This window comes from Megalobrama amblycephala, linkage group LG17 (genome assembly GCF_018812025.1).
Source record: "Megalobrama amblycephala isolate DHTTF-2021 linkage group LG17, ASM1881202v1, whole genome shotgun sequence".
Classification (NCBI taxonomy): Eukaryota; Metazoa; Chordata; class Actinopteri; order Cypriniformes; family Xenocyprididae; genus Megalobrama; species Megalobrama amblycephala.
Window position 1 is genome coordinate 10,411,899 of NC_063060.1, and position 23,160 is coordinate 10,435,058.

At 40.1% G+C, this 23,160-nt stretch overlaps 4 protein-coding genes across 4 annotated transcripts; 1 reads left to right on the forward strand and 3 right to left on the reverse strand.

Moving 5' to 3' along the window:
* Window positions 1–312: 312 nt before the first annotated feature.
* On the reverse strand, window positions 313–4,767 carry LOC125250928 (dentin sialophosphoprotein). The gene is made up of 4 exons (XM_048163764.1): window positions 3,621–4,767; window positions 737–3,570; window positions 549–693; window positions 313–467 (listed from the first exon to the last, which is right to left on the reverse strand). Exons 1-4 carry the CDS (start codon window positions 4,765–4,767, stop codon window positions 313–315), a joined length of 4,281 nt encoding a protein of 1,426 aa, XP_048019721.1.
* A 25-nt stretch (window positions 4,768–4,792) lies between these two features.
* Window positions 4,793–9,504, reverse strand: LOC125250930 (dentin sialophosphoprotein-like). Its single transcript, XM_048163767.1, has 4 exons — window positions 9,411–9,504; window positions 5,466–9,329; window positions 5,107–5,397; window positions 4,793–5,061 (listed from the first exon to the last, which is right to left on the reverse strand). The coding sequence occupies exons 1-4, from the start codon at window positions 9,502–9,504 to the stop codon at window positions 4,793–4,795; spliced, it is 4,518 nt and encodes a 1,505-aa protein (XP_048019724.1).
* Window positions 9,505–9,679: 175 nt separating this feature from the next.
* Window positions 9,680–11,333, forward strand: LOC125250931 (chitinase-like protein PB1E7.04c; the record flags this gene model as incomplete). The annotated part of the gene is made up of 2 exons (XM_048163768.1): window positions 9,680–10,299; window positions 10,409–11,333. Coding segments are annotated over 2 exons (1,545 nt in total), but the record flags the coding sequence as incomplete, so codon positions are not given.
* A 3,590-nt stretch (window positions 11,334–14,923) lies between these two features.
* LOC125250935 (uncharacterized protein DDB_G0290685-like) lies at window positions 14,924–19,327 on the reverse strand. Its single transcript, XM_048163772.1, has 4 exons — window positions 19,081–19,327; window positions 17,428–19,029; window positions 16,000–17,382; window positions 14,924–15,930 (listed from the first exon to the last, which is right to left on the reverse strand). The coding sequence occupies exons 1-4, from the start codon at window positions 19,325–19,327 to the stop codon at window positions 14,924–14,926; spliced, it is 4,239 nt and encodes a 1,412-aa protein (XP_048019729.1).
* Between the last annotated feature and the right edge of the window lie 3,833 nt (window positions 19,328–23,160).

Below are 23,160 nucleotides of genomic sequence, written 5' to 3' on the forward strand. Positions count from 1 at the left end.
TCATCTCTATCATCATCAACATCATCCTCATCTTCACCATCATCACCATTCATAGCACTATCTTCATCATCCAACAAACATCATCAACCATACCAGCACAGCCCTCACTATCAACCTCACATCATCTTCCTCATCCTTACCATCATCAGCAAACACACAGCCTTCACCGTATCTTTAGCATCTACTCACTCCCACTACCACTATCATCTTCAACAACATCATCTATCTTCCACCATCATCATCTTCATCATCCATAACACCATCTGCAAGTGCCACTCACATTATTATCATCAACCCAAGCCAGCCTCAGTATCAGCAACTCATCATCCCCACCATCTCAGCAAACTCAGCCTCCACCATCCCCACATCACCATCACCATCTTTAATGCTACCATCTACACCATCCACATCATCTTCACCATCCTCAGAACCATTTTCAACAGTCCTACTATCGTCATCATCATCATCTTCAACACTATCATTCACACAATCTTCATCATCTTCACCATTTTCATCACCAAAATTAACATCATCGTTATCATCTTCACCATCTTCAACACCATCTTCACCAGTCCCACTATCTTCATCAACAACTTTACCATCATCAGCAGCACCATCTTCATCAGTCGCACTATTGTCATCATCGTCTTCTTCAACACTATCATCTACACCATTCTTCATCATCTTTACCATCTTCATCACCAACATTAATATTGTTATCAACAACATCTTCTACACTATCATCTCCACCATCCTCATCATTCATAGTACCATATTCATCAGTCCCACTAACATCAACAGCAACCCCAGTAGCACAGTCCTCACTATCAGCAACCTCTTCATCATCTTCCTTATCCTTACCATCATTAGCAAACTCACAGCCTCCATCATCATCCCCATCTTCATCACCAACATTAACATCGTTATCATCATCAACATCGTCTTCAATACAATCTTCCACACCCTCCTCATCATATTCACCATCCTCAGGACCATCTTCATCAGTCCCACTATTGTCATCATTATCTTCTTCTTCAACACCAACATCAACATTGTTATCATCAACAACATCTTCAATAATATCAACAACACCATCTTCATCATCTTCAACATCATCAGCAGCAGCACCATCTTCATCAGTCACACTATTGTCATCATCATCTTCTTCAACACTATCATCTACACCACCATCATTTTTACCATCTTCATCACCAACATTAACATCAATACCATCTTCACAATCCTCAGCATCATCTTCATCAGTCCCACTATCTTCGTCATCTTCTTCTTCTACAACATCATCTTCACCATCTTCATCACCAAAATTACTGTCATCATTATCATCAACACTATTTTCAGTACCATCATCTACACCATCTTCACCATCCTCAGCACCATCTTCATCGGTCCCAGCAACCTCATTATCATCAACCCCAGCAGCACAGCCCTCACTGTCAGCAACTTCTACATCATCTTCCTCATCCTTACCATCATCAACAAACTTGCAGCCTTCCTCATCATTCCTGCCATCTTCATCAGCAACATTAACATCATCTTTATCATCAACATCTTCAGAACTATCATATCTACTATCTCCATCTTCATCATCTCTATCATCATCACCATTCTCAATACCATCATTTACACTGTCCTCCTCATCTCTATTATCATCAACACCAACTTCATCACCATCATTAACATCATTATCAACACCATCTTCAATAAGATCATCTACACCATCCTCATCATCATCATCATCACCTTTAATACTATCATCATCTTCACCATCCTCACTGCCATCTTTATCTGTCCCACAATCATCAACACCACCAGCACAGGCCTCAGTATCCTCAACCTCTACATCATCACCATCATTACCATCATCAGCAAACTCACAGCCTTTATCACCATTCCCACCTTCTTCTTCATCAATATTAAAATCATCATCATCATCATTTTCAATATCTAAACCATCTTCATCATCTTCACCATCCTCAGCACAATCCCCATCAGTCCCACTATTGTCTTCATTGTCTTCTTCAGTATTATCATCCACACTATCTTCATCATCTTCAGCACCATCTTCATCAGTCCCACTATTGTCATCACCATCATCATCACCATCTTCAATACTATTAACACCATCTTTATCAGTTTCACAATTTACATCATCTCTATCATCAACCCCAGTAGCACAGCCCTCAGTATCAGCAACCTCTCCATCATCTTCCACATTCTTACCATCAACAGCAAACTCAAAATCTTCATCACCATCCCCACCATCTTCATCACCAACATTAACATTGCTATCATCAACAACATTGTCAATACTATCAACAACACCATCTTCATCATCTTCACCATCATCAGCAGCACCATCTTCATCAGTCACAATACAGTCATCATCATCTTCTTCTTCAACACTATTATCTGCACCATCATCTTTACCATCTTCATCACCAACATTAACATCATCAACAACATCTTCAATACTATCATCTCCAGCATCTTCATCATCTTCAGCATTCATAGCACCATCTTCATCAGTCCCAATAACATCATCATCAACCCCACCAGCACAGCCCTCACTATCAGCAACCTTCACATCTTCTTCCTCATCCTTACCATCATCAGCAAACTCACAGCCTTCACCGCCATCCACACCATCTTCATCACGAACATCATTGTTATCATCATCAACAATGTCTTCGATACTATCTTCCACGCAATCCTCATCATATTCACCATCCTCAGGACCATCTTCATCAGTCCCACTATTGTCATCTTCATCAACTTCTTCTTTAACACCGTCATCTGCACCATCATCTTCATATTCATCACCAAAATTAACGACATCATCATCAACATCTTCAATACTATCATCTCCACCATCTTCATCATCTTCACCATCCATAGCACCATCTTCATTAGTCCCACTATCGTCATCATCATCATCATCATCATCATCATCAACACTATCATTTTCATCATTCCCAGTATCATCAACCCTAGCAGCACAGCCCGTACTATCAGTAACCTCAACATCATCTTCCTTGTCCTTACCATCATCAACAAACTCACAGCCTTCTTCACCAAAATCATCATTATCAACATCTTCAACGCTACCATCTACACCATTCTCAGAACAATTTTCGACAGTCCCACTGTCATCATCATCACCATCTTTATCACCAAAATTAACATCACTGTTATCATCTTCACCATTCTCAGCACCATCTTCACCTGTCCCACTATCTTCCACATCATCGCCATCAATACTATCATCTCCACCACCTTCATCATCTTCATCATCCATAACACCATCTTCATTAGTGCCACTATCGTCATCATTATTATCATCAACCCAAGCACAGCCTTCAGTATCAGCAACTTCTATATCATCTTCCTCATCCTTACCATCATCAGCAAACTCACAGCCTCCATCATCATCCCCACCATCTTCAGCACCAACATCACCATCATCTTTAATGCTACCATCTACACCATCCACATCATCTTCACCATCCTCAGAACCATTTTCAACAGTCCTACTATCGTCATCATCATCATCTTCAACACTTCATTCACACAATCTTCATCATCTTCACCATTTTCATCACCAAAATTAACATCATCGTTATCATCTTCACCATCTTCAACACCATCTTCACCAGTCCCACTATCTTCATCAACAACTTTACCATCATCAGCAGCACCATCTTCATCAGTCGCACTATTGTCATCATCGTCTTCTTCAACACTAACATCTATACCTTCTTCATCATCTTTACCATCTTCATCACCAACATTAATATTGTTATCAACAATCTTCAACATCAAAAACTTCTCAACTTTACTATCAGCAGGACCATCTACACTATCATCTGTACCATCCTCATCATTCATAGTACCATATTCATCAGTGCCACTAACATCAACAGCAACCCCAGTAGCACAGTCCTCACTATCAGCAACCTCTTCATCATCTTCCTTATCCTTACCATCATTAGCAAACTCACAGCCTCCATCATCATCCCCATCTTCATCACCAACATTAACATCGTTATCATCATCAACATCGTCTTCAATACAATCTTCCACACCCTCCTCATCATATTCACCATCCTCAGGACCATCTTCATCAGTCCCACTATTGTCATCATTATCTTCATCTTCAACACCAACATCAACATTGTTATCATCAACAACATCTTCAATAATATCAACAACACCATCTTCATCATCTTCAACATCATCAGCAGCAGCACCATCTTCATCAGTCACACTATTGTCATCATCATCTTCTTCAACACTATCATCTACACCACCATCATTTTTACCATCTTCATCACCAACATTAACATCAATACCATCTTCACAATCCTCAGCATCATCTTCATCAGTCCCACTATCTTCGTCATCTTCTTCTTCTACAACATCATCTTCACCATCTTCATCACCAAAATTACTGTCATCATTATCATCAACACTATTTTCAGTACCATCATCTACACCATCTTCACCATCCTCAGCACCATCTTCATCGGTCCCAGCAACCTCATTATCATCAACCCCAGCAGCACAGCCCTCACTGTCAGCAACTTCTACATCATCTTCCTCATCCTTACCATCATCAACAAACTTGCAGCCTTCCTCATCATTCCCTGCCATCTTCATCAGCAACATTAACATCATCTTTATCATCAACATCTTCAGAACTATCATATCTACTATCTCCATCTTCATCATCTCTATCATCATCACCATTCTCAATACCATCATTTACACTGTCCTACTCATCTCTATTATCATCAACACCAACTTCATCACCATCATTAACATCATTATCAACACCATCTTCAATAAGATCATCTACACCATCCTCATCATCATCATCACCTTTAATACTATCATCATCTTCACCATCCTCACTGCCATCTTTATCTGTCCCACAATCATCAACACCACCAGCACAGGCCTCAGTATCCTCAACCTCTACATCATCACCATCATTACCATCATCAGCAAACTCACAGCCTTTATCACCATTCCCACCTTCTTCTTCATCAATATTAAAATCATCATCATCATCTTATATATCTAAACCATCTTCATCATCTTCACCATCCTCAGCACAATCCCCATCAGTCCCACTATTGTCTTCATTGTCTTCTTCAGTATTATCATCCACACTATCTTCATCATCTTCAGCACCATCTTCATCAGTCCCACTATTGTCATCACCATCATCATCACCATCTTCAATACTATTAACACCATCTTTATCAGTTTCACAATTTACATCATCTCTATCATCAACCCCAGTAGCACAGCCCTCAGTATCAGCAACCTCTCCATCATCTTCCACATTCTTACCATCAACAGCAAACTCAAAATCTTCATCACAATCCCACCATCTTCATCACCAACATTAACATTGCTATCATCAACAGCATTGTCAATACTATCAACAACACCATCTTCATCATCTTCACCATCATCAGCAGCACCATCTTCATCAGTCACAATACAGTCATCATCATCTTCTTCTTCAACACTATTATCTGCACCATCATCTTTACCATCTTCATCACCAACATTAACATCATCAACAACATCTTCAATACTATCATCTCCAGCATCTTCATCATCTTCAGCATTCATAGCACCATCTTCATCAGTCCCAATAACATCATCATCAACCCCACCAGCACAGCCCTCACTATCAGCAACCTTCACATCTTCTTCCTCATCCTTACCATCATCAGCAAACTCACAGCCTTCACCGCCATCCACACCATCTTCATCACGAACATCATTGTTATCATCATCAACAATGTCTTCAATACTATCTTCCATGCCATCCTCATCATATTCACCATCCTCAGGACCATCTTCACCAGTCCCACTATTGTCAACATCATCAACACTTTCTTCTTCTTCTTTACCACCATCAACTTCACCATCATCTTCATATTCACCACCAAAGTTAACGACATCATCATCAACATCTTCAATACTATCATCTCCACCATCTTCATCATCTTCATCATCCATAGCACCATTTTCATTAGTCCCACTATCGTCATCATCAACATCATCATCAACACTATCATTTTCATCATTCCCAGTATCATCAACCCCAGCAGCACAGCCCGTAATATCAGTAACCTCTACATCATCTTCCTTGTCCTTACCATCATCAGCAAACTCACAGCCTTCTTCACCAACATCATCATCATTATCAACATCTTCAGCGCTACCATCTACACCATTCTCAGAACAATTTTCGACAGTCCCACTGTCATCATCATCACCATCTTTATCACCAAAATTAACATCACTGTTATCATCTTCACCATTCTCAGCACCATCTTCACCTGTCCCACTATCTTCCACATCATCGCCATCAATACTATCATCTACACCATCATCTCTATCATCAAAACCATCTTCAATACCGTCATTTACACTGTCCTCATTATCTCTATCAACACCATCTTCATCACCATCATTAACAACATCATCATCAACACTATCTTCTATGCCATCATTTACACTGTCCTCATCATCTCTATCATCATCAACATCATCCTCATCTCCACCAACTTCACCATTCAAAGCACTATCTTCATCAGTCAAACTAACATCATCAACCCCACCAGCACAGCCCTCACTATCAGCAACCTCTACATCATCTTCCTCATCCTTACCATCATCAGCAAACACACAGCCTTCACCGCCATCTTTAGGACTATCTTCATCACTCCCACTACCACTATTAACAACATCATTATCAACAACATCTTTAATACTATCATCTCCACCATCTTCATCATCTTCATCATCCATAGCACCATCTTCATTAGTGCCACTATCGTCATCATTATTATCATCAACCCAAGCACAGCCTTCAGTATCAGCAACTTCTTTATCATCTTCCTCATCCTTACCATCATCAGGAAACTCACAGCCTCCATCATCATCCCCACCATCTTCAGCACCAACATCACCATCATCTTTAATGCTACCATCTACACCATCCACATCATCTTCACCATCCTCAGAACCATTTTCAACAGTCCTACTATCGTCATCATCATCATCTTCAACACTATCATTCACACAATCTTCATTATCTTCACCATTTTCATCACCAAAATTAACATCATCGTTATCATCTTCACCATCTTCAACACCATCTTCACCAGTCCCACTATCTTCATCAACAACTTTACCATCATCAGCAGCTCCATCTTCATCAGTCGCACTATTGTCATCATCGTCTTCTTCAACACTATCATCTACACCATCTTCATCACCAACATTAACATCGTTATCAACAACATCTTCTACACTATCATCTCCACCATCCTCATCATTCATAACACCATATTCATCAGTCCCACTAACATCAACAGCAACCCCAGTAGCACAGTCCTCACTATCAGCAACCTCTTCATCATCTTCCTTATCCTTACCATCATCAGCAAACTCACAGCCTCCATCATCATCCCTATCTTCATCACCAACATTAACATCATTATCATCATCAACAACGTCTTCAATACAATCTTCCACACCCTCCTCATCATATTCACCATCCTCAGGACCATCTTCATCAGTCCCACTATTGTCATCATTATCTTCTTCTTCAACACCAACATCAACATTATTATCATCAACAACATCTTCAATACTATCAACACCATCTTCATCATCTTCAACATCATCAGCAGCACCATCTTCATCAGTCACAATACAGTCATCATCATCATCTTCTTCTTCAACACTATTATCTACACCATCATCTTTACCATCTTCATCACTAACATTAACATCATCATCAACATCTTCAATACTATCATCTCCAGCATCTTCATCATCTTCGGCATTCATAGCACCATCTTCATCAGTCCCAATAACATCATCATCAACCCCACCAGCACAGCCCTCACTATCAGCAACCTTCACATCTTCTTCCTCATCCTTACCATCATCTGCAAACTCACAGCCTTCACCGCCATCCACACCATCTTCATCACGAACATCATTGTTATCATCATCAACAATGTCTTCAATACTATCTTCCATGCCATCCTCATCATATTCACCATCCTCAGGACCATCTTCACCAGTCCCACTATTGTCAACATCATCAACACTTTCTTCTTCTTCTTTACCACCATCATCATCTTCATATTTACCACCAAAGTTAACGACATCATCATCAACATCTTCAATACTATCATCTCCACCATCTTCATCATCTTCATCATCCATAGCACCATCTTCATTAGTCCCACTATCGTCATCATCATCATCATCATCAACACTATCATTTTCATCATTCCCAGTATCATCAACCCCAGCAGCACAGCCCGTACTATCAGTAACCTCTACATCATCTTCCTTGTCCTTACCATCATCAACAAACTCACAGCCTTCTTCACCAACATCATCATTATCAACATCTTCAACGCTACCATCTACACCATTCTCAGAACAATTTTCGACAGTCCCACTGTCATCATCATCACCATCTTTATCACCAAAATTAACATCACTGTTATCATCTTCACCATTCTCAGCACCATCTTCACCTGTCCCACTATCTTCCACATCATCGCCATCAATACTATCATTTACACCATCATCTCTATCATCAAAACCATCTTCAATACCATCATTTACACTGTCCTCATTATCTCTATCAACACCATCTTCATCACCATCATTAACAACATCATCATCAACACTATCTTCTATGCTATCATTTACACTGTCCTCATCATCTCTATCATCATCAACATCATCCTCATCTCCACCAACTTCACCATTCAAAGCACTATCTTCATCAGTCAAACTAACATCATCAACCCCACCAGCACAGCCCTCACTATCAGCAACCTCTACATCATCTTCCTCATCCTTACCATCATCAGAAAACACACAGCCTTCACCGCCATCTTTAGGACTATCTTCATCACTCCCACTACCACTATTAACAACATCATTATCAACAACATCTTTAATACTATCATCTCCACCATCTTCATCATCTTCATCATCCATAGCACCATCTTCATTAGTGCCACTATCGTCATCATTATTATCATCAACCCAAGCACAGCCTTCAGTATCAGCAACTTCTACATCATCTTCCTCATCCTTACCATCATCAGCAAACTCACAGCCTCCATCATCATCCCCACCATCTTCAGCACCAACATCACCATCATCTTTAATGCTACCATCTACACCATCCACATCATCTTCACCATCCTCAGAACCATTTTCAACAGTCCTACTATCGTCATCATCATCATCTTCAACACTATCATTCACACAATCTTCATCATCTTCACCATTTTCATCACCAAAATTAACATCATCGTTATCGTCTTCACCATCTTCAACACCATCTTCACCAGTCCCACTATCTTCATCAACAACTTTACCATCATCAGCAGCTCCATCTTCATCAGTCCGCACTATTGTCATCATCAATCTTGCAGCCTTCATCACCTATCATCTACACCATCTTCATCACCAACATTAACATTCGTTATCAACAACATCTTCAATACTATCAAAAACATCTACATCAACTTTATCATCATCAGCAGGACCATCTACACTATCATCTGTACCATCTTCATCATTCATAGCACCATATTCATCAGTCCCACTAACATCAACAGCAACCCCAGTAGCACAGTCCTCACTATCAGCAACCTCTTCATCATCTTCCTTATCCTTACCATCATCAGCAAACTCACAGCCTCCATCATCATCCCTATCTTCATCACCAACATTAACATCATTATCATCATCAACAACGTCTTCAATACAATCTTCCACACCCTCCTCATCATATTCACCATCCTCAGGACCATCTTCATCAGTCCCACTATTGTCATCATTATCTTCTTCTTCAACACCAACATCAACATTATTATCATCAACAACATCTTCAATACTATCAACAACACCATCTTCATCATCTTCAACATCATCAGCAGCACCATCTTCATCAGTCACAATACAGTCATCATCATCATCTTCTTCTTCAACACTATTATCTACACCATCATCTTTACCATCTTCATCACTAACATTAACATCATCATCAACATCTTCAATACTATCATCTCCAGCATCTTCATCATCTTCGGCATTCATAGCACCATCTTCATCAGTCCCAATAACATCATCATCAACCCCACCAGCACAGCCCTCACTATCAGCAACCTTCACATCTTCTTCCTCATCCTTACCATCATCTGCAAACTCACAGCCTTCACGCCATCCACACCATCTTCATCACGAACATCATTGTTATCATCATCAACAATGTCTTCAATACTATCTTCCATGCCATCCTCATCATATTCACCATCCTCAGGACCATCTTCACCAGTCCCACTATTGTCAACATCATCAACACTTTCTTCTTCTTCTTTACCACCATCAACTTCACCATCATCTTCATATTCACCACCAAAGTTAACGACATCATCATCAACATCTTCAATACTATCATCTCCACCATCTTCATCATCTTCATCATCCATAGCACCATCTTCATTAGTCCCACTATTGTCATCATCAACATCATCATCAACACTATCATTTTCATCATTCCCAGTATCATCAACCCCAGCAGCACAGCTCGTAATATCAGTAACCTCTACATCATCTTCCTTGTCCTTACCATCATCAGCAAACTCACAGCCTTCTTCACCAACATCATCATCATTATCAACATCTTCAACGCTACCATCTACACCATTCTCAGTCCAATTTTCGACAGTCCCACTGTTATCATCATCACCATCTTTATCACCAAAATTAACATCACTGTTATCATCTTCACCATTCTCAGCATCATCTTCACCTGTCCCACTATCTTCCACATCATCGCCATTAATACTATCATCTACACCATCATCTCTATCATCAAAACCATCTTCAATACCATCATTTACACTGTCCTCATTATCTCTATCAACACCATCTTCATCAGCATCAACAACATCATCATCAACACTATCTTCTGTGCCATCATTTACACTGTCCTCATCATCTCTATCATCATCAACATCATCCTCATCTTCACCATCATCACCATTCATAGCACTATCTTCATCAGTCCAACTAACATCATCAACCCCACCAGCACAGCCCTCACTATCAGCAACCTCTACATCATCTTCCTCATCCTTACCATCATCAGCAAACACACAGCCTTCACCGCCATCTTTAGGACTATCTACATCACTCCCACTACCACTATTAACAACATCATTCATCAACAAACATCTTACTAATACTATTCATTATCCATCAACCTTCTATTTCATCAGTACCATCATCTACACCATCTTCACCATCCTCAGCACCATCTTCATCGGTGCCACTATCGTCAACCATCATTATCATCAACCCCAGCAGCACAGCCCTTCACTGTCAGCAACTTCTACATCATCTTCCTCATCCTTACCATCATCAACAAACTTGCAGCCTTCCTCATCATTCCCGCCATCTTCATCAGCAACATTAACATCATCTTTATCATCAACATCTTCAGAATTATCATATCTACTATCTCCATCATCATCATCTCTATCATCATCACCATTTTCAATACCATCATTTACACTGTCCTCCTCATCTCTATTATCATCAACACCAACTTCATCACCATCATTAACATCATTATCAACACCATCTTCAATAAGATCATCTACACCATCCTCATCATCATCATCACTTTTAATATCTATCATCATCTTCACCATCCTCACCGCCATCTTATCATCTTCCCACAATCATCAACACCACCAGCACAGGCCTCAGTATCCTCAACCTCTACATCATCACCATCATTACCATCATCAGCAAACTCACAGCCTTTATCACCATTCCCACCTTCTTCTTCATCAATATTAAAATTATCATCATCATCTTCAATATCTAAACCATCTTCATCATCTTCACCATCCTCAGCACAATCCCCATCAGTCCCACTATTGTCTTCATTGTCTTCTTCAGTATTATCATCCACACTATCTTCATCATCTTCAGCACCATCTTCATCAGTCCCACTATTGTCATCACCATCATCATCACCATCTTCAATACTATTAACACCATCTTTATCAGTTTCACACCATTTACATCATAACTCTATCATCAACCCCAGTAGCACAGCCCTCAGTATCAGCAACCTCTCCATCATCTTCCACATTCTTACCATCAACAGCAAACTCAAAATCTTCATCACCATCCCCACCATCTTCATCACCAACATTAAATATTGCTATCATCAACAACATTGTCAATACTATCTTCACCCTCCTCACAACACCATCTTCATCATCTTCACCATCATCAGCAGCACCATCTCCATCAGTCACAATACATTCATCATCATCTTCTTCTTCAACACTATTATCTGCACCATCATCTTTACCATCTTCATCACCAACATTAACATCATCAACAACATCTTCAATACTATCATCTCCAGCATCTTCATCATCTTCAGCATTCATAGCACCATCTTCATCAGTCCCAAAAACATCATCATCAACCCCACCAGCACAGCCCTCACTATCAGCAACCTTCACATCTTCTTCCTCATCCTTACCATCATCAGCAAACTCACAGCCTTCACCGCCATCCACACCATGTTCATCACGAACATCATTGTTATCATCATCATCAACGTCTTCAATACTATCTTCCACGCTATCCTCATCATATTCACCATCCTCAGGACCATCTTCACCAGTCCCACTATTGTCAACATCATCAACACTTTCTTCTTCTTCTTTACCACCATCAACTTCACCATCATCTTCATATTTACCACCAAAGTTAACGACATCATCATCAACATCTTCAATACTATCATCTCCACCATCTTCATCATCTTCATCATCCATAGCACCATCTTCATTAGTCCCACTATCGTCATCATCATCATCATCATCAACACTATCATTTTCATCATTCCCAGTATCATCAACCCCAGCAGCACAGCCCGTACTATCAGTAACCTCAACATCATCTTCCTTGTCCTTACCATCATCAACAAACTCACAGCCTTCTTCACCAACATCATCATTATCAACATCTTCAACGCTACCATCTACACCATTCTCAGAACAATTTTCGACAGTCCCACTGTCATCATCATCACCATCTTTATCACCAAAATTAACAAAACTGTTATCATCTTCACAATTCTCAGCACCATCTTCACCTGTCCCACTATCTTCCACATCATCGCCATCAATACTATCATTTACACCATCATCTCTATCATCAAAACCATCTTCAATACCATCATTTACACTGTCCTCATTATCTCTATCAACACCATCTTCATCACCATCATTAACAACATCATCATCAACACTATCTTCTATGCTATCATTTACACTGTCCTCATCATCTCTATCATCATCAACATCATCCTCATCTCCACCAACTTCACCATTCAAAGCACTATCTTCATCAGTCAAACTAACGTCATCAACCCCACCAGCACAGCCCTCACTATCAGCAACCTCTACATCATCTTCCTCATCCTTACCATCATCAGAAAACACACAGCCTTCACCGCCATCTTTAGGACTATCTTCATCACTCCCACTACCACTATTAACAACATCATTATCAACAACATCTTTAATACTATCATCTCCACCATCTTCATCATCTTCATCATCCATAGCACCATCTTCATTAGTGCCACTATCGTCATCATTATTATCATCAACCCAAGCACAGCCTTCAGTATCAGCAACTTCTACATCATCTTCCTCATCCTTACCATCATCAGCAAACTCACAGCCTCCATCATCATCCCCACCATCTTCAGCACCAACATCACCATCATCTTTAATGCTACCATCTACACCATCCACATCATCTTCACCATCCTCAGAACCATTTTCAACAGTCCTACTATCGTCATCATCATCATCTTCAACACTATCATTCACACAATCTTCATCATCTTCACCATTTTCATCACCATCATTAACAACATCATCATCAACACTATCTTCTATGCTATCATTTACACTGTCCTCATCATCTCTATCATCATCAACATCATCCTCATCTCCACCAACTTCACCATTCAAAGCACTATCTTCATCAGTCAAACTAACATCATCAACCCCACCAGCACAGCCCTCACTATCAGCAACCTCTACATCATCTTCCTCATCCTTACCATCATCAGAAAACACACAGCCTTCACCGCCATCTTTAGGACTATCTTCATCACTCCCACTACCACTATTAACAACATCATTATCAACAACATCTTTAATACTATCATCTCCACCATCTTCATCATCTTCATCATCCATAGCACCATCTTCATTAGTGCCACTATCGTCATCATTATTATCATCAACCCAAGCACAGCCTTCAGTATCAGCAACTTCTACATCATCTTCCTCATCCTTACCATCATCAGCAAACTCACAGCCTCCATCATCATCCCCACCATCTTCAGCACCAACATCACCATCATCTTTAATGCTACCATCTACACCATCCACATCATCTTCACCATCCTCAGAACCATTTTCAACAGTCCTACTATCGTCATTATCATCATCTTCAACACTATCATTCACACAATCTTCATCATCTTCACCATTTTCATCACCAAAATTAACATCATCGTTATCGTCTTCACCATCTTCAACACCATCTTCACCAGTCCCACTATCTTCATCAACAACTTTACCATCATCAGCAGCTCCATCTTCATCAGTTGCACTATTGTCATCATCGTCTTCTTCAACACTATCATCTACACCATCTTCATCACCAACATTAACATCGTTATCAACAACATCTTCTACACTATCATCTCCACCATCCTCATCATTCATAACACCATATTCATCAGTCCCCTAACATCAACAGCAACCCCAGTAGCACAGTCCTCACTATCAGCAACCTCTTCATCATCTTCCTTATCCTTACCATCATCAGCAAACTCACAGCCTCCATCATCATCCCTATCTTCATCACCAACATTAACATCATTATCATCATCAACAACGTCTTCAATACAATCTTCCACACCCTCCTCATCATATTCACCATCCTCAGGACCATCTTCATCAGTCCCACTATTGTCATCATTATCTTCTTCTTCAACACCAACATCAACATTATTATCATCAACAACATCTTCAATACTATCAACAACACCATCTTCATCATCTTCAACATCATCAGCAGCACCATCTTCATCAGTCACAATACAGTCATCATCATCATCTTCTTCTTCAACACTATTATCTACACCATCATCTTTACCATCTTCATCACTAACATTAACATCATCATCAACATCTTCAATACTATCATCTCCAGCATCTTCATCATCTTCGGCATTCATAGCACCATCTTCATCAGTCCCAATAACATCATCATCAACCCCACCAGCACAGCCCTCACTATCAGCAACCTTCACATCTTCTTCCTCATCCTTACCATCATCAGCAAACACACAGCCTTCACCGCCATCTTTAGGACTATCTACATCACTCCCACTACCACTATTAACAACATCATTATCAACAACATCTTTAATACTATCATCTCCACCACCTTCATCATCTTCATCATCCATAGCACCATCTTCATTAGTGCCACTATCGTCATCATTATTATCATCAACCCAAGCACAGCCTTCGGTATCAGCAACTTCTACATCATCTTCCTCATCCTTACCATCATCAGCAAACTCACAGCCTCCATCATCATCCCCATCATCTTCAGCACCAACATCACCATCATCTCTAATGCTACCATCTACACCATCCACATCATCTTCACCATCCTCAGAACCATCTTCAACAGTCCTACTATCGTCATCATCATCATCTTCAACACTATCATTCACACAATCTTCATCATCTTCACCAAAATTAACATCATCGTTATCATCTTCACCATCTTCAACACCATCTTCACCAGTCCCACTATCTTCGTCAACAACTTTACCATCATCAGCAGCACCATCTTCATCAGTCGCACTTTTGTCATCATCGTCTTCTTCAACACTATCATCTACACCATCTTCATCATCTTTACCATCTTCATCACCAACATTAACATTGTTATCAACAACATCTTCTACACTATCATCTCCACCATCCTCATCATTCATAGCACCATATTCATCAGTCCCACTAACATCAACAGCAACCCCAGTAGCACAGTCCTCACTATCAGCAACCTCTTCATCATCTTCCTTATCCTTACCATCATCAGCAAACTCACAGCCTCCATCATCATCCCCATCTTCATCACCAACATTAACATCGTTATCATCATCAACATCGTCTTCAATACAATCTTCCACACCCTCCTCATCATATTCACCATCCTCAGGACCATCTTCATCAGTCCCACTATTGTCATCATTATCTTCTTCTTCAACACCAACATCAACATTGTTATCATCAACAACATCTTCAATACTATCAACAACACCATCTTCATCATCTTCATCATCTTCAACATCATCAGCAGCAGCACCATCTTCATCAGTCACACTATTATCATCATCATCTTCTTCAACACTATCATCTACACCACCATCATTTTTACCATCTTCATCACCAACATTAACATCAATACCATCTTCACAATCCTCAGCATCATCTTCATCAGTCCCACTATCTTCGTCATCTTCTTCTTCTACAACATCATCTTCACCATCTTCATCACCAAAATTACTGTCATCATTATCATCAACACTATTTTCAGTACCATCATCTACACCATCTTCACCATCCTCAGCACCATCTTCATCGGTCCCAGCAACCTCATTATCATCAACCCCAGCAGCACAGCCCTCACTGTCAGCAACTTCTACATCATCTTCCTCATCCTTACCATCATCAACAAACTTGCAGCCTTCCTCATCATTCCCGTCATCTTCATCAGCAACATTAACATCATCTTTATCATCAACATCTTCAGAACTATCATATCTACTATCTCCATCTTCATCATCTCTATCATCATCACCATTCTCAATACCATCATTTACACTGCCCTCCTCATCTCTATTATCATCAACACCATTTTCATCACCATCATTAACATCATTATCAACACCATCTTCAATAAGATCATCTACACCATCCTCATCATCATCATCATCACCTTTAATACTATCATCATCTTCACCATCCTCACTGCCATCTTTATCTGTCCCACAATCATCAACACCACCAGCACAGGCCTCAGTATCCTCAACCTCTACATCATCACCATCATTACCATCATCAGCAAACTCACAGCCTTTATCACCATTCCCACCTTCTTCTTCATCAATATTAAAATCATCATCATCATCTTATATATCTAAACCATCTTCATCATCTTCACCATCCTCAGCACAATCCCCATCAGTCCCACTATTGTCTTCATTGTCTTCTTCAGTATTATCATCCACACTATCTTCATCATCTTCAGCACCATCTTCATCAGTCCCACTATTGTCATCACCATCATCATCACCATCTTCAATACTATTAACACCATCTTTATCAGTTTCACAATTTACATCATCTCTATCATCAACCCCAGTAGCACAGCCCTCAGTATCAGCAACCTCTCCATCATCTTCCACATTCTTACCATCAACAGCAAACTCAAAATCTTCATCACCATCCCCACCATCTTCATCACCAACATTAACATTGCTATCATCAACAGCATTGTCAATACTATCAACAACACCATCTTCATCATCTTCACCATCATCAGCAGCACCATCTTCATCAGTTACAATACAGTCATCATCATCTTCTTCTTCAACAACACTATTATCTGCACCATCATCTTTACCATCTTCATCACCAACATTAACATCATCAACAACATCTTCAATACTATCATCTCCAGCATCTTCATCATCTTCAGCATTCATAGCACCATCTTCATCAGTCCCAATAACATCATCATCAACCCCACCAGCACAGCCCTCACTATCAGCAACCTTCACATCTTCTTCCTCATCCTTACCATCATCAGCAAACTCACAGCCTTCACCGCCATCCACACCATCTTCATCACGAACATCATTGTTATCATCATCAACAATGTCTTCGATACTATCTTCCACGCAATCCTCATCATATTCACCATCCTCAGGACCATCTTCATCAGTCCCACTACTGTCATCTTCATCAACTTCTTCTTTAACACCGTCATCTGCACCATCATCTTCATATTCATCACCAAAATTAACGACATCATCATCAACATCTTCAATACTATCATCTCCACCATCTTCATCATCTTCACCATCCATAGCACCATCTTCATTAGTCCCACTATCGTCATCATCATCATCAACATCATCAACACTATCATTTTCATCATTCCCAGTATCATCAACCCTAGCAGCACAGCCCATACTATCAGTAACCTCTACATCATCTTCCTTGTCCTTACCATCATCAACAAACTCACAACCTTCTTCACCAACATCATCATCATTATCAACATCTTCGACGCTACCATCTACACCATTCTCAGAACAATTTTCGACAGTCCCACTGTCATCATCATCATCACCATCTTTATCACCAAAATTAACATCACTGTTATCATCTTCACCATTCTCAGCACCATCTTCACCTGTCCCACTATCTTCCACATCATCGCCATCAATACTATCATCTCCACCACCTTCATCATCTTCATCATCCATAACACCATCTGCATTAGTGCCACTATCGTCATCATTATTATCATCAACCCAAGCACAGCCTTCAGTATCAGCAACTTCTATATCATCTTCCTCATCCTTACCATCATCAGCAAACTCACAGCCTCCATCATCATCCCCACCATCTTCAGCACCAACATCACCATCTTCTTTAATGCTACCATCTACACCATCCACATCATCTTCACCATCCTCAGAACCATTTTCAACAGTCCTACTATCGTCATCATCATCATCTTCAACACTATCATTCACACAATCTTCATCATCTTCACCATTTTCATCACCAAAATTAACATCATCGTTATCATCTTCACCATCTTCAACACCATCTTCACCAGTCCCACTATCTTCATCAACAACTTTACCATCATCAGCAGCACCATCTTCATCAGTCGCACTATTGTCATCATCGTCTTCTTCAACACTATCATCTACACCATCTTCATCATCTTTACCATCTTCATCACCAACATTAACATTGTTATCAACAACATCTTCTACACTATCATCTCCACCATCCTCATCATTCATAGCACCATATTCATCAGTCCCACTAACATCAACAGCAACCCCAGTAGCACAGTCCTCACTATCAGCAACCTCTTCATCATCTTCCTTATCCTTACCATCATTCAGCAAACTCACAGCCTCCATCATCATCCCCATCTTCATCACCAACATTAACATCGTTATCATCATCAACATCGTCTTCAATACAATCTTCCACACCCTCCTCATCATATTCACCATCCTCAGGACCATCTTCATCAGTCCCACTATTGTCATCATTATCTTCTTCTTCAACACCAACATCAACATTGTTATCATCAACAACATCTTCAATACTATCAACAACACCATCTTCATCATCTTCAACATCATCAGCAGCAGCACCATCTTCATCAGTCACACTATTGTCATCATCATCTTCTTCAACACTATCATCTACACCACCATCATTTTTACCATCTTCATCACCAACATTAACATCAATACCATCTTCACAATCCTCAGCATCATCTTCATCAGTCCCACTATCTTCGTCATCTTCTTCTTCTACAACATCATCTTCACCATCTTCATCACCAAAATTACTGTCATCATTATCATCAACACTATTTTCAGTACCATCATCTACACCATCTTCACCATCCTCAGCACCATCTTCATCGGTCCCAGCAACCTCATTATCATCAACCCCAGCAGCACAGCCCTCACTGTCAGCAACTTCTACATCATCTTCCTCATCCTTACCATCATCAACAAACTTGCAGCCTTCCTCATCATTCCTGCCATCTTCATCAGCAACATTAACATCATCTTTATCATCAACATCTTCAGAACTATCATATCTACTATCTCCATCTTCATCATCTCTATCATCATCACCATTCTCAATACCATCATTTACACTGTCCTACTCATCTCTATTATCATCAACACCAACTTCATCACCATCATTAACATCATTATCAACACCATCTTCAATAAGATCATCTACACCATCCTCATCATCATCATCATCACCTTTAATACTATCATCATCTTCACCATCCTCACTGCCATCTTTATCTGTCCCACAATCATCAACACCACCAGCACAGGCCTCAGTATCCTCAACCTCTACATCATCACCATCATTACCATCATCAGCAAACTCACAGCCTTTATCACCATTCCCACCTTCTTCTTCATCAATATTAAAATCATCATCATCATCTTCATATATCTAAACCATCTTCATCATCTTCACCATCCTCAGCACAATCCCCATCAGTCCCACTATTGTCTTCATTGTCTTCTTCAGTATTATCATCCACACTATCTTCATCATCTTCAGCACCATCTTCATCAGTCCCACTATTGTCATCACCATCATCATCACCATCTTCAATACTATTAACACCATCTTTATCATTTTCACAATTTACATCATCTCTATCATCAACCCCAGTAGCACAGCCCTCAGTATCAGCAACCTCTCCATCATCTTCCACATTCTTACCATCAACAGCAAACTCAAAATCTTCATCACCATCCCCACCATCTTCATCACCAACATTAACATTGCTATCATCAACAGCATTGTCAATACTATCAACAACACCATCTTCATCATCTTCACCATCATCAGCAGCACCATCTTCATCAGTCACAATACAGTCATCATCATCTTCTTCTTCAACACTATTATCTGCACCATCATCTTTACCATCTTCATCACCAACATTAACATCATCAACAACATCTTCAATACTATCATCTCCAGCATCTTCATCATCTTCAGCATTCATAGCACCATCTTCATCAGTCCCAATAACATCATCATCAATCCCACCAGCACAGCCCTCACTATCAGCAACCTTCACATCTTCTTCCTCATCCTTACCATCATCAGCAAACTCACAGCCTTCACCGCCATCCACACCATCTTCATCACGAACATCATTGTTATCATCATCAACAATGTCTTCGATACTATCTTCCACGCCATCCTCATCATATTCACCATCCTCAGGACCATCTTCATCAGTCCCACTATTGTCATCTTCATCAACTTCTTTTTTAACACCGTCATCTGCACCATCATCTTCATATTCATCACCAAAGTTAACGACATCATCATCAACATCTTCAATACTATCATCTCCACCATCTTCATCATCTTCATCATCCATAGCACCATCTTCATTAGTCCCACTATCGTCATCATCATCATCATCATCATCAACACTATCATTTTCATCATTCCCAGTATCATCAACCCCAGCAGCACAGCCCGTACTATCAGTAACCTCTACATCATCTTCCTTGTCCTTACCATCATCAACAAACTCACAGCCTTCTTCACCAACATCATCATTATCAACATCTTCAACGCTACCATCTACACCATTCTCAGAACAATTTTCGACAGTCCCACTGTCATCATCATCACCATCTTTATCACCAAAAATAACATCACTGTTATTATCTTCACCATTCTCAGCACCATCTTCACCTGTCAAACTATCTTCCACATCATCGCCATCAATATCGCCTCTATCATCAAAACCATCTACAATACCATCATTTACACTTCCCTCATCATCTCTATCAACACCATCTTCGTCACCATCATTAACAACATCATCATCAACACTATCTTCTATGCCATCATTTACACTGTCCTCATCATCTCTATCATCATCAACACCATCCTCATCTTCACCATCATCACCATCTTTAGCACTATCAACACTATCATCATCTTTACCATCCTCAGCAATATCTTCATCTGTCCCACAATCATTATTGTCAACCACAGCAACACAGCACTCAGTATCAGCAACCTCTACATCACCATCCTTACCATCATCAGCAAACTCTCAGTCTTTATCACCATTCCCACCTTCTTCATCACCAATATTAAAATCATCATCAACAACATCTTCAATAATATCATCTACACTATCCTCAGCATCTTCATCAGTCTCACTAACATCATCAACCCCAGCAGCACAGTCCTCAGTATCAGCAACCTCTACATCATCCTTACCATCATCATCATCAGTAATATCACCACCAATAACAACAACATCATTCCCTATTTCTCCACAACTCTCATTAACTTCACCAGCTACACCACCATCTATATCATCCTCACTTTTGGCAACACCAATAATACCATCATCATCATCATCACTAACCTCAGCATCAATTTCACCATCCCCACCCTTGTCTTCATCAGTAACTTTCCCATCATTATCACCAGCAGCAACACCATCATCCCATTTCTCTCCACAACCCTCATTGACTTCACTAACTACATCACTATCTTCACCATCCTCATCATCCACACTTTCAACAACACCAATAATGCCACCAACACTAACCTCAGCACCATCTTCATCACCTCATTCACCATCCCCACCATTGTCTTCATCAATAACCTCACCACCAGCAGCAACAACACCATCACCCCCTTTTTCACCACCATCCTTATTGACTTCACCATCTACTCCACCATCTTCATCATCACCAAACTCTCAATCATTCTCTACATCCTCATCATCACATTCATCAACACTAACCTCAGTATCATCATCCTCACCACCACCATCATCATCATTATCATTACAGCCATCATCACCGACCTCCCCCTCATTTAGATCATCCTCACCATCAACATCATTCTCATATAAGAAGCGAGTGACCACAGGCCTGCGTGTGTTTGTGCGTTCGAGGGCTAATAAGGAAGCAACGCTAAAGGCTGTACAGGGTGTAAGTCATTCCTAAAATAACTTTCAATAGTGCATCACAGCCTGCAGGAATATGCTTAATCACCAACTAAGAACTGCTCCTCAATGAGAATTTTACAGAAC

Coding starts and splice junctions, on each gene's coding strand:
- LOC125250928 (XM_048163764.1), bottom strand. CDS start 4,767: ATGGTGATGATGATAGAGATGATGAAGATGGAGATAGTAGATATGATA. Junction 3,571..3,620: donor TAACGATGATGTTAATTTTG/GTGATGAAAATG, acceptor GAAGTGTTGAAG/ATGATGATGATGACGATAGT. Junction 468..548: donor TGAAGATGGTGTTGAAGATG/GTGAAGATGATA, acceptor ATAGTGTTGAAG/ATGATGATGATGACGATAGT.
- LOC125250930 (XM_048163767.1), bottom strand. CDS start 9,504: ATGACAATAGTGCGGACTGATGAAGATGGAGCTGCTGATGATGGTAAA. Junction 9,330..9,410: donor TGAAGATGGTGTTGAAGATG/GTGAAGACGATA, acceptor ATAGTGTTGAAG/ATGATGATGATGACGATAGT. Junction 5,062..5,106: donor TGGTGAAGATGATGAAGATG/GTTTAGATATAT, acceptor ATATTGATGAAG/AAGAAGGTGGGAATGGTGAT.
- LOC125250935 (XM_048163772.1), bottom strand. CDS start 19,327: ATGAATGATGAGGATGGTGGAGATGATAGTGTAGAAGATGTTGTTGAT. Junction 17,383..17,427: donor TGGTGAAGATGATGAAGATG/GTTTAGATATAT, acceptor ATATTGATGAAG/AAGAAGGTGGGAATGGTGAT. Junction 15,931..15,999: donor TGAAGATGGTGTTGAAGATG/GTGAAGATGATA, acceptor ATAGTGTTGAAG/ATGATGATGATGACGATAGT.